At 33.6% G+C, this 13,275-nt stretch overlaps 1 protein-coding gene and 1 pseudogene across 1 annotated transcript; both read left to right on the forward strand.

The window, feature by feature from the left end:
• The first annotated feature begins 4,004 nt into the window (after positions 1-4,004).
• On the forward strand, positions 4,005-6,027 carry LOC149896176 (uncharacterized). Its single transcript, XM_090117929.1, has 3 exons — positions 4,005-4,965; positions 5,052-5,230; positions 5,310-6,027. Exons 1-3 carry the CDS (start codon positions 4,084-4,086, stop codon positions 5,899-5,901), a joined length of 1,653 nt encoding a protein of 550 aa, XP_089974055.1. The 5' UTR covers positions 4,005-4,083; the 3' UTR covers positions 5,902-6,027.
• A 1,348-nt stretch (positions 6,028-7,375) lies between these two features.
• LOC149896177 (uncharacterized) lies at positions 7,376-8,132 on the forward strand (annotated as a pseudogene).
• Positions 8,133-13,275: the final 5,143 nt, after the last annotated feature.

Below are 13,275 nucleotides of genomic sequence, written 5' to 3' on the forward strand. Positions count from 1 at the left end.
ATTTATTTGCCAGAATTGTGGTTACAAAGTTTTATAAAATTTATGTCTCGACCGCACAATTCGCCAACAAATTGTCATACAAATATTTATATTTGTATTGAATTTAACATTTTTTACAGTATTACTTCAGCCGACACGACACTCAGTCTTTTTTTTTAAATAAAATAAATGAGTCTGTTTCATTGCTCTCACTTTACAGCCATCCTCAAATAAAACGGCTTCAGTATTATTCGTGCTTATCAGCGAATTGTAAAAACTGTGATAATGGAGAGGTATGGCGTTAATCCTAAAAAGACTTGATAGGTGTTCTGTAGAGCTTTAGAAATTGGAACTGGACCTTAAAAGCTGGTTGCAATGTCACGTCATCAGCGATAGACGAAGTTGCTGCGGTAGAGGCAGATTTTCGTTTTCTAGTGTTTTTAGCTGTAGTTGATCTTATATTCATTTCAATATAGTCGTCATCATAATCATATTTAAAGTAAACAGATTGTGGATGTGTATGGGCAACTTTTATTTCTTTGATCTTTGACCGATATATTTTGTTACCTTTTGCATCATTTAGCCAATTTTGTCTAGTAATCAATTCGTCCCCTTACTGGTAAAAGTGATTATCTGCACAAAACATAAACTGGAGTTATAAGCATTTTGAAAGTATGACAACATTTTAAGATGTGTAGACATCAGTTATCTAGGTTATTAGTGGTTTGTTATGAAAGGCTCATTATTCAGGTAATGTTTTATCAGAAAATAATCTAAGAAATTGCAGAAGAATTTCAAGAAAAATTAAGAATAAGCTGAGGGGGGGGCGCAGTTACCTGGTTTTACCTGAATCTCGAAAAATGGCTATATTTCATAAACTAGTTGACTTGTGGATAAAATGATAAGAACTTGTTAAGAATATAAATGGCCATGTCACACAAAAAAACGTAAAAACGTAATCGGTTTTACCTGAATGAAAAAAAAGTATTTTTGTATTATCTGCAAGATAAAATAGTCTCAATAAAATAGTCTCAATTTCCGAACTGCCCTTTTTGCCGTTCATTTCATTCCACATGAAACAATAGGCTTCATTGAGAAGCTTATTTTCATAAACCGTTAAATTGTACACTGTCAGCTTCCTAGTGTAATAAAGAAGACCTACTCCCGAGGCTGGAATTTGCAAGATAGCTTGCAAATCGAAAGTAACTGACATGAAGTTACTTTCTTGTTCAGCTCTTTTCTTGTCATTTTCTTTTTCTTTGTTGCAATCCTGTTTTCTCTTTATATGATCGTCATAATCCTTCTTCAGATTAGTTCGAGATTCGCCGCTTGCTTGTTTGAATTTATTGCATAAAATACACTGATCTTTTTTAGGCACATAGAAGCCCAAATTGAATTCCGTACAAAAAATTCTTCGGTAGGTCATCTCAGATACAGCTGGAGCCACATTTTTTTCTTTGCACTCGTTTTCATAAAGAGAATACATTTTACTTAATGTAAGCCCAGCTTGTATGTATTGGCGTTTTGTCTTTTTTCGCACGTAGTGGCTCTCCATGCTGGGGAACGATGCTATATGTCTTTTGACATCATTTACTGCTTCTGGGGATGTTTTATTAGGAGGCTCCCGGCGTCCACGGGGTTCTTGTTCTTTTGCATATTGTCCAAAGCTATTACGCTGCTTTATAGCATTAGCTATGACACCGGGCGAAATCGATAGTGTGTAAAGAAATCTTGACAAACGTTTATTTTCTCGTTTTCTATGATGAAGAAACATTGCTTAGAATAAGAACGCTGTGTTGATCGTGTTCTTTGCAAGAGAACTTTTTTTGGATGCTTTATATCTATGTGAGCTTATATAAAAGCTTTCTTTGCCACGAAGTTCAAAGCCCAACTTCTTGCATATTTCATTCCGCATACTATTAGAAACATGAGAATTGCATTCAATTGGATTATTTATTTATTGGATAATTTATTTTACTTGCCTCAAAAAAGGCAAATACGCTAACTAACATTCAAGAAAAAGTAACTTAAGATTTTTAACTTTTATTTTATGAAGTGTTAATCAATAATTTTGTAAAATTTAAAGAACCACAACCAACTACTGTAGGTTTTAAATGAATCGTTTCTGTGTATGATGAATACAAGTGTCAATAAACGAAAACGTGTTAAAACGCGAAACATTGTCTTAACAGTATACATTTTTTAAAATAATATCCTGAAGCAATTTAATCGTTTTTTATAGAAGCAATTGTGGAGAATCATGCAAGGAAGTCTGCTTTAGCCGAAGCTAACTTTGTAATTACGCACCGTAGAAGATAACGGGTTTTACCTGAAGATAGATCTTGACGAGACGAATCGATTGGTGTATATAACTTAATTTTGTAAAAAATGTGCAGTTAGTCAGTTTTACCAGTAAGAGCGTATACGCACTATGCGGGTAGCCGCATTGCGGGTAGCCGTCCGGCTGACCGCAAGCACAATTATGTACGTAATATTCATTTCTATGCGCACTGCGATGCGGCTACCCGCAGACCGCTCCGGTTGCTCGGAGAGCTACGTCACGAGTGACGGCCAGCCGGACGGTTGCTATACGCAATGTGCGGTTCAGTCTGCGGCTGCCCGCAATTGAGTGAGTGTGTGCACGTGGTTGCAAAATGCTTGCTCTCATCTCGTGTTTGCAAATAAGGATGCACCCAGTACTTCTTTCTTTGCTTTTCTTCTTTACGTAACGTGTGTAAATGTAGTAAATAGCTGCAACTTCTTCCATTTTCATCTTTGAAATGGATTGACATGACCGCAAATCGCAACGGTTCTTCAACCGCACTATGCGGGTAGCCGCATTGCGGGTAGCCGTCCGGCTGGCCGCATTCGCAACCGCATCCTGCGGTCAGCCGGACGGCTACCCGCAATGCGGCTACCCGCATAGTGCGTATACGCTCTAAGGGGACGATTATGATTTAATGTCATAAAAATTGTCTCGTCTCATTTCCTTGACATTGTATTTTTCAACAGTTTGTTTAGCATTCATAAGTATGCTATATAATTGATCAGGTGTATAAATTTGTTTATTTTTTCTATGCATGTATGCATAGAATCACCTTCATTTTGGCTGTGGCCAGAGTCAAAGAAACGATGAACTTACTAGCAGCAAACAGATAAAGGGCAAACACAAATCTATTTTTATTCTGTCCTGCGCAGAATAAAATGAAATTTTATTTATTTGTTTATGATATTCGCACCCTTAGAATTACAACGACGCAAGTGCAAAATTTCGTTAAAATGACTTAAGTATAACAAACACTATAAAAAGTGTTTTGCTATCGTAAGGAACATTGACTCTTTTGTAATTACCATAAATGCCGCTAGATGGAAGTAGCGTCAACGTCAAATTGAGCGAGACTTAAAAACAACAACGACTGATTGGTTAGTTACTCGCGAGGAGCGGGACGAGCTTGTTGCTTCACAGTGCTACATCGACGCTAAGGTAATTAAGCCATTTTTTTTTACTTTTATAAGAGGAACATTGACTCAAATGTAACTTATGTCATTAAAAAAAAAAAAATCTACCTTTTATATGAACAATGACGCTTATTACAATTAGGTCATTGTTCTTCTAGATTACATTATTAATTATTTTTTTTAGGTTGACACATAATGGAGTCACGGGGGGCTAAATTAGTAAGATTGGCTAAGGACCATTGTCGTACTGAGGAGAATGACTCTGTTAATCAAACAGTATCAAAAAAATCAGGTTCTAACATGCAAGAAGTTACGGATTCATTAATTTCATCTGGTTCTGAGATAGGTGACTTTTCTGGAACCAGTTCAGATGAATTTAGGCCATCGAATAACAGAGACAATAGCAGTAGCGAAGACAGTAGTTCGAGTAGTTCTTCCTCTTCTTCTTCTAGTTCGGAAGATGAACATGAAACCAATGTGTCTGCTCCTGAAGCATCTATTGCAACTCACGACTCAACGATTTCTAAGTCACCAGAACCAAAAAAGGCAAAAAAGCGTACCAAAAATCCAAATAATTGGAAAAGAATACGCGCAAAGCATCTTAAAAATAGCGGAAAAGAGTACCTTTCTAGAACAGGCAAGTACATGAGCGGGAAAGCTATGGGGCCCCCATGTTCATTTAAGTGCAGACTTGTTTGTGCCAATAAATTTTCTGAAGAAGAAAGACAAGCTATTTTTAACAGTTATTGGGAATTAGGTAACTTACAGCGGCAAAGAGCGTATCTCAGTTCCTGCATTAAACCACTTAAAGTAGCATACAGACGTATCAAGGTTGATGTCCAGAATAATCAACCTGCAAAGCCTAGAAACCCAAATACAGCATATTATTTACTTATAAATGGGATAGAAAAAAGAGTATGTAAAAAATTTCTGTTAAATACATTAGGCATTGCTGAAAGAACACTTCGCACTGTGATTCACGCCAAAAATGAAGACCTGGGTGCTGCTCCACAAGATAAAAGAGGACACCATAAGAATCATTCAAATCTGCCGGAAGAAGTAAGACAATCTATAATAGATCATATACAATCGATACCTAAAATTGAAAGCCATTATTTGAGAGCTAACACTAGCAGGGAATATGTTGATGGCGGCTTATCGGTATCAGAAATGCACAGAAACTATGAGGTCTTAAGAAGGGAAAATAATTTACCAACTGCACCATACGCTGCATATCTATACATATTCAATACACAGTTTAATATTGGGTTCTTTATACCGAAGAAAGATCAGTGTGACGTTTGCGTTGGTTATAAAAACGCACCCACGGAAGTGAAACCGCAACTTGAGGTCGAATATAAATCACACCTGGAAGAAAAAAGTTTAAGCCGTCTTGAAAAACAAAGAGATATGAATAATGGAAATTTATTTGTTGCCACCTATGATTTGCAAGCGGTATTGCCATGTCCTGTCGGAGATTCTTCCGCATTCTTTTACAAAACTCGACTAAATTGTTATAACTTTACGGTAAATTTCTATTGTTATGCATAAATTAATATTTAGTAATTTATTTTTAAGTGATTCGACTCTTTTAATTACCGATTTTTTTTTAGGTGACCGATGGAAAAAATGGACATACCACTTGTTATTTTTGGCATGAGGGTATGGGTCATAGGGGTGCCATTGAAATCGGATCCTGCGTTTATAAGTATTTAGAAGAATTGGCTACAAAGCATCCTAATTGTGACGTTATTTTTTATTCTGACAATTGCTGTGGCCAGCAGAAAAACAAGTAAGTGACTCCGAAACTGCCTTACTTATTTAGTATTATTTTAAAAGTACTCATTCCTAAATTACTCCTTTCTTTTCAGGTATATTCTTACGATGTATTTTTTTGCTGTGTCGAAATTAAACATAAAATCTATAACCCATAAATTTCTGATTCGCGGTCACACGCAAAACGAGGGTGATACCGCCCATTCTTTGATTGAAAAGTGCATTAAAAAGGAGAGGAAATCAAGTCCAATTTATGTTCCAGATCAATATGTTAATGTCATAAGAAAAGCTAAAAAATCTGGGAACCCGTTTAAAGTGTTTGAATTGAATTACGACAGCTTTTTTGACCTGAAAGTATTAGCAGAGGAGTTAAACATAAATTTATCTAAAAATGTTCATGGCGATCAAATTAAATTGAGCGAATTAAAAGTGGTCCAATTTACAAAGAATAAGAATACCTTTGAATATAAATTATCTTATAAAACTGAAAACATGTTGCAAGCTAATATTACAGTACAAAGAAATTTACGCACTAGCAGACCAACTAGATCGATTGATGAGATATACCTTAAGCCGGCATATAATTCTAAAATACCAATATCTGAACGCAAGAAACAAGATATATTACAATTAATTGAAAAGAATATAGTACCTCATTACTATGCAGAATATTACAGGAACCTATAGTTTAGTATTCTACTATTTTTATTTAATTCTTATGAGACAATGTCATAAGTTCATTGTTAAGTGATTTTTCAAAGGACAAAATAACATTTTTTAATACTGATTATGAATACTGATTATTTTTAGAAGACTGATTATGCTTAATAGTATTAATAAACGTTGATTAATTTAACCTGTGTTTTATTTGCTTTCTTCAAAAAAGTAGCACCTATTTACCATTTTTCCTTTATAACTCAAAAGTTAATAATTTCTATTTGCCAGTTTCAAGTTACAAGCTAACTTTTAATTATATCTTTTCCTTTTTTGGGCATATTATTGAAATAATGATAACTAGACATCGGATTATATGCACTAACAAAATGCCAAAATATGCATGCAAATATGCACTAAAAAAGGCCGAAATATGCACTAAAAACGACTGATATGCCTAAAATATGCACAATACAAAATCAAAAAACCTTTATTATTTTATATATTTAAATCAAAGATTGAACAAATACAGTGAAATTTTCATGAAATTTAGTATAGTTTTTGTGCCAATATACAATTAGGCATTTTTACCAAATTTTCGAGCGCAAATTTGTGACGTTTGTCACCTGCGAGCCCAGTGTTGCCACCTTAGACCTTTCCGGGCTAAATCTAGCCCTTTTTTGGAATTCAACCCATGTTTTAAGTTTTAGGGTAATCTAGCCCTATTTTGAATAGCTCAAAATTTACTTAAAATGGAGCCCATTTTGTAATTTTTCGCCATTTTACCATGCCAAAATAGGGTTTGTTTACTCGCTGAGCGTTCTGATCGGCTAATAAAGGTTAGTCGACCAATCAAAACTCCCGTTACTTAACGAAATATGCACTATTGGGGAAAAAGGCTAAAATATGCACTAACGCCGTAATTAGCGAGTTTTATGCATTTGCATATGCAAATATGCAAATGCATATAATCCGATGTCTAATGATAACTAATTATTTTTAATTTGATAAATGTTGTACCATTACGTCATTGTTCGTCACATTTTTTATTCTTTTACATATATTTCAGTGGTACAATGACTTAACTGTAGATGCCCTGTATTTTGAAAATAATTTAAAAATAAAACTACAAAATACTTAGGCATTATATTTAACTAATATCAAAGTAATAATAACCAAGTACCAGTATTATGTTAACTTTTTATAAATATTGTGTATATAAAAGAGTTATTGAGTAAAATGTAAATTAAAAGTTTCAAATGCATTTTTCTCGATTTGATGGTATTTGCACTTACGTCATTGTAATTATAAGGGTGCGTATTGTTCTTCAATAAAATTATAAAGACCTATCGCTATTGATCCTCTTTTAGCAATTTGCAAATGCCACATGTAACAGTATCCTTTCTTTCTTGAAGCATTGAAAACAGTGAAGGATAAAAAAAAATCATTTTTCATCCTGGAATTATTATTTACATTACAGAAAGCAGCTACTGCGTCGTAATAAGTAATGCAAACCCTAAAGTTTATAAATGCACATTTAAAGAGTCTAAGAATGTTCGTTGCATCAAAGGATTCCAAATATCTTTGAACTCTTTAAAATATATTTGGAATCTTTTGAATAAAGCTGGGTTTAAATATTTAAATTTAAGACAGTTAAACCAGGATTCAATTGAACACTTGTTTGGCAACATTCGAAAGCACAGTGTAACAAATAAAAATCCGACAAACTTACATTTTACCGCGGTGTTAAAATCATGTATTATAAGTGGTTTAACAGGTCCACATAGCCGCGGTTCCAATTGTGAAGCCGATTCAAATGAACTTTTTATGAATTTTGTGGAATTAAATCGATTAAGTCGAAAAGAAGAAAGCAAATCAGCTAAGCAAGCAAATCTATTGGAGGAAATTGAAATTGGATATTATTCTTATGACATTTCTTACCCTGTGTTGTCACTTCCCGAAGATCCTACAATACAGGAATACGAATTGGATTTGTACTCATTTGAAGACCAACCAGTTGTCTATGTCAGTGGTTATTTAGCTGCAAAATTATTAAATAAAAGTACTTGTATTAACTGCAAACAGTTTTTGTCCATAGACCTAAGGATGACAACTTATATAATTATGTATCCTTTAGAGAGTGGTGGCAAAATAAAAGAACATTGACATATCCGTCAAAAAAATGCAAATGTGTAAATGATGCAAAAAATATCAAAAAATCCGCGCTGTTTCAAAAATGTGAAAATACCCTTAACTTACGCTAACTAACAAAAAGCGTGGATGAACACAGATATTTTTCTTACTTGGTATGAAAACACGTTTATTCCTGAGGTGAAGAAATTTCAAACGGACGTGGGAAAAGAGGGCGATGTATTGTTGTCACTATATGAGACGAAAATTAAGGAAAGAGATTAATTATAATAAGGAAGAGATCAATATTTTAAATTACAAAAATGAAGATACAGAAAGCATGATGAAGGCTATGTATAAATCGAGCTCGGGAGTTATTAAAAGGCATTTAACGAAAGTTGCTTTGAATGAGAGTCGACGTCGTAAAATTCATTCAAAAAAATTTGTCGCAAAATGCATAGGTGTTGCTCGAATAAGGAAGTACAAAAAAGTAGGAAACGATAAGTGCTAAAATATCAGAAGAAATTTCCAAGTTCTATACCAAGGATGATATAAATAGGATAACGGCGGGAAAGAAAGCGCAGCGCAGCGATTTGTTTCCTACACACTAGCAAGGTTTTGGTAATGGCATGGCTTTATAAAACTTTTTATTTCAGATTAAATGAAAACACCTCAAGTTTGTCTTCATCAGTTGGCAGTAACCAAATACAAGAAAAAAATTATGCTTACAACCCTCAGACCATAACAACACCATCTTCTAATGCATTGCATAGCAATTTCTCACTTACTGATATACCCTGCAACAGCTTTTCGCTTGCTAACTCAACTGATAACACTCCTTTGGTAACTGAAGATTCACCATTCAACATCTACGACAATCCGATACCATGTTCTTCTCGGCAAAGTGACGGAAGCATGGAAGAGTTTATTGAAAATATTTCGGATATTTCTAATTTTTTGGACAGTGATGATTCGGTAGCAGATCCAAGTTTCTCAATTCAAGAGCATCTAAATATTAAAAAATACCCAGGATACATTGAAGAAGCTAGTGTATCTGATGATGATACTAATAATTGCAACCGTCATATCCTCCAACATTGCCTTTCCAGCCTATCTTTGCCCAAATAGAAATTTTAACTTTCCCGAGTGTTTATGTGGAGTAGCATGACATTTAAGACTTGTTTTGTTTTTTGGTAGAAAATTAAAGTCTTTTCTCGCAATACTGATTAGATACAGCACATGTATAACGTCAATCAGTCTGCTGCTACATGTCGACAAAGAAGGAGATGTTTTGGTGGTGCCAAATTTTTCTAAAAAAACTTGTCTCTGATCACTGGGAATCAATTAGAATACGTGAATATTTCTTATTATTTATTAAACTAGAATATAAAAAAGGAGGTTATTTGTTATTTCCAAGCAAAAATACGTAGTATTATAGGAGTTTTGTCGCTGGGCAATGTTAGGTTAATAAACGTAGTATGACCTATCCCAACATTGTCCAACCGTTTTGAGGTGCTAGGGCTGACACATTTTTAACAGACTTCTCAAATAGGTAGCAAGGTAATTTTTTTTAGGTGTAAATTAAGTACACAGCATGTTATTTCTTTTAGGTACCTAGGTAGGATTGTACGAGTATGTATGCCTAGCTAGGTACTTTTTAAATGTTTAGTAGAAGTTACGTATAGGTACATAAATATTCATAATTTCAGTTTCATTTTAAAGATATACCTAGAAACAGTACGAACGCAATATTATTGCATGTGTACCTACCTATTACTTGTTACCCACCTACATATTTTATTAAACTTAATTTTTTCATCCTTTACCTAGTTTATTTTTTTGTGACAACCCTAAACCCTAAAGATTTTTGTATGAAGATTGTGAGAAAATTACACCTAACTTTGCCCATACAATTTAATGAAGATCTACTTATTTTGGATCATATTTTGTAAGAGATTCGGCATCTTTGCCTTGTCTTGTACTTTGTCTCTTAAAAACAGCTACGTAAGTCTTAAAATGGCTGAAATATTAAAGGTGGGCAAAGTTGTATACTTTTCCACCTTATTTCGCCCACCTCTTTCTTCCTTATTTTTAGAGAAACTATTAAGAATATAATTATTTCAAGTATATCTATTCATTCTAAATTCAATTCCCTACTCAAATAACAGCATCAATTCTGTCCATATTTTGTTTTTTCTTGTATATGATCAAAACACTGTGAAAAGCGGGCAATGTTGGAGGATATGACAGAACCCGTCAATTTCGAATTACATTCCGGCTCTTCCATGTAACGTACCGCAACATTCAGTATTCATAGCAACTTACCCGAATTCACTTATATTTACCAATCAGGAATCTGCTGCATCGTATATAGAGGTACAAGCGACGTACACAAAACCCATTTATATAAACACAGCTTTAAATTGCAATAACAACAACTCTATACTAATAAATAATGATAGCGATGGAAACGATAGTCACGCCAACGGATCCCTAAGACATTGCCGAGTCAACGATTCTCACGGGAACGTATTGTACGAACGTAGCAAATTCCATTGGCGCAACGTAATTTTAAGTCTTCATTTATATATTCAATTAGTATTATATTCATTAATTTTTAGGTCTTGCATCGAGCAGGACACATTGTAATAATTATTATAATTAAATGTAGTTTATAAAGTAAAATCTGGTTTTCTTTTGGGGCCTCCGGCTGCGGGAAATGTAATTCGATCAACAAGAAGAGTCCTGCTCGTGCAAATATTGAAAAAAAAAATAACCCATAATAAAGCTAAATACTCTTTCATACAAAATGGTTGTGGCGAAAAATGTAAAAGGGATTGTAATGTATTTACTGATGAAATAAAAGTCATATGGAATAATTATTGGAACATGAATTATGCTTTACGAAGACAGTTTTTAAATAAATGTATTGCAATCAAAAACATACAAAGGAGAACAGTAAATTACGACAACCCAGACTCTAATTTTAAGAAAAATGAAACTAGATCCTTCTTTCTACAAAAAAATAATACCGATATCCAGGTATGCCGAAAGTTTTATTGAACACTTTAGGATATAAAAATGATTCAGTAATTACAGAAATAAGCAAAGCAATTAAACGTAAACCACTATACCAAGATGTAAAGGAAAAAAGTAAAGATGCCAATAATAAAATTTTAGAAACCTGGAATGCGTTGCCAGAAACATTTAATTGTTTAGAGAAGCTAGCTCACGCTATTCTAACTGTATTTTCATCAACATATGCCTGCGAGTCATTGTTTTCAGAGATGAATAAAATCAAAGACTCTGTTAGAAATAGACTGACTGATGAATCAAGTTCACCATGCATTCTGCTAAAAGTAACATCGTACAACCCCAATATAAGTCAATTATCGTCCAATCTGCAACAACAGAAGTCGCACTAATTTTTAATTGCTCTTGTAATTGTATTTTTGGTAAATATAGAGCTTTGAGTTGATATTGTTTTTTTACATTATTTTTCCACTGACAAGACAAAGTCAAGAATATTTGATGGCACGGCTGCGACGTCATTAAATATTATTCCAGAAAATTGGCACGTATACGCATAAAGGTTCGCCATCCCTGCCCTAGGACATTGACTGTTGATAAAATGTTTAGCGACTTTAAAACCAAACACCCTAATTTCAAATTGTGTAAAGAAATATATAGACAGACATTAAAGACTATGGATATATCATTCAAATATCCAAAAGGCGATAAATGTGTAGATTGTGGACTGTATGAAGAAAGACTTAAAGTAACTGAAGGTGCAGATATTCTAGAGGATGTTAAAACTGTATACGAGGATCACAAAGCTAAAGCAAATAAAGCAATACAAAAATATCAAGAAGATGCCTCCCTAGAAAATACTTCATCTGTGAGATACTACTCGATGGATTTACAAAAAGTTATGTTGTTACCCGACATGCCTAAAGTCAAAGAATCCATTTTCTTGAGTAGAATGATAACTTTCAACTTGACATTTGCACCGATCAGAAAGAAAACTAATGTTAATAGTATTTGTGTTCTATGGCATGAAGCTTATTCTGGACGAGACGCTTCTGACATTGTGAATGCAATTGCAGCAATGAAACAAATACAGAATCTAAAAAGAAGATACACACTCTTGAAAAAGGTAAAAAAAGAAAGAATTGTATCAATTGTTATAAAAAATTACGTAAAGAAATGACAAGCAGAGAAGCTGATAAGAAAGTTACAAAGGCAAAAACCTATTGCGTACAATGTAAACATGTATTATGTTTGAAATGTTTTAATGAGTCACATTCGAATATAGTCGTAAAGAAGGAAAGTAATAATTTGTAATTATGATCCTATTATATGAAGCAATTTAATTTTTTTTTCTATTACTTCTAGTTCTTGTTGCTAAAATAAAAAATGCAAACAAACTATCGATATTTTTGTTTTAATTACAATCCCATCACTAACTGTTTGTCGAAAGTTCTTATTTTGCTAATTATGCTAGTGCTGTACCGGATAAAGGAGTCTGGCATTTTTGAAGCCTTATATTTTCTAAAATATTTATAATTTCTTGAGGCTAAAAAGCACAGTGTTATAGATTAAATCATATACTCACTCCTGATTATATAAAATTTGTTTTATTTAGGTTGGTTTTGAAAATATGATCATGGTTTTTAAGGAATTGGTATGAGTCTTTAATGTCTGGTAACGCACTAGATTTTAGTTAGTGTACAAGTCAAATTTTCCTTGTATCGCACTGAGGGTAAACCAAGATAATAATAAGCCGCATTGAACGTGTTAAACTGCTTATGTAGTTTTTGGGGCATTGTATAAGTGTTTAGTACATTATTGTAGATTATTGTAGAGAAAATCTTATATATAAAATTCTCGTGTCAGAATGTTAGTCTGCATACTCCTCCGAAACGGGTGGACCGATTCTCATGAAATTTTCTGTGCATATCGGGTAAGTCTGAGAATCGGCCAACATCTATTTTTCATATGTACCACGGGCGAAGCCGGGGCGGACCGCTAGTAATATATAATAAATTCATTCATTCATTGTTTAACACATTCATTGTTTAAATCTGAGGCTTACAACATTTGAATAGGAACTGTGGAATTGTCTTTGTATGGATGGGCTCACTACAAATACTAAAATAACTTTTTCAGGAAATATAATTGAACCCACAGTAGAAGAAAAAACTACTCATGAAAATAAGAGTATCATACAAAAGCGTAAAGATAATTTATTATTAGTAATATAATATACATTATGAG

This window comes from Colias eurytheme, chromosome 29 (assembly GCF_061535395.1).
Source record: "Colias eurytheme isolate Ceu_HAF_F1 chromosome 29, ilColEury1 Martin Lab GWU primary, whole genome shotgun sequence".
NCBI classification, from domain to species: Eukaryota; Metazoa; Arthropoda; class Insecta; order Lepidoptera; family Pieridae; genus Colias; species Colias eurytheme.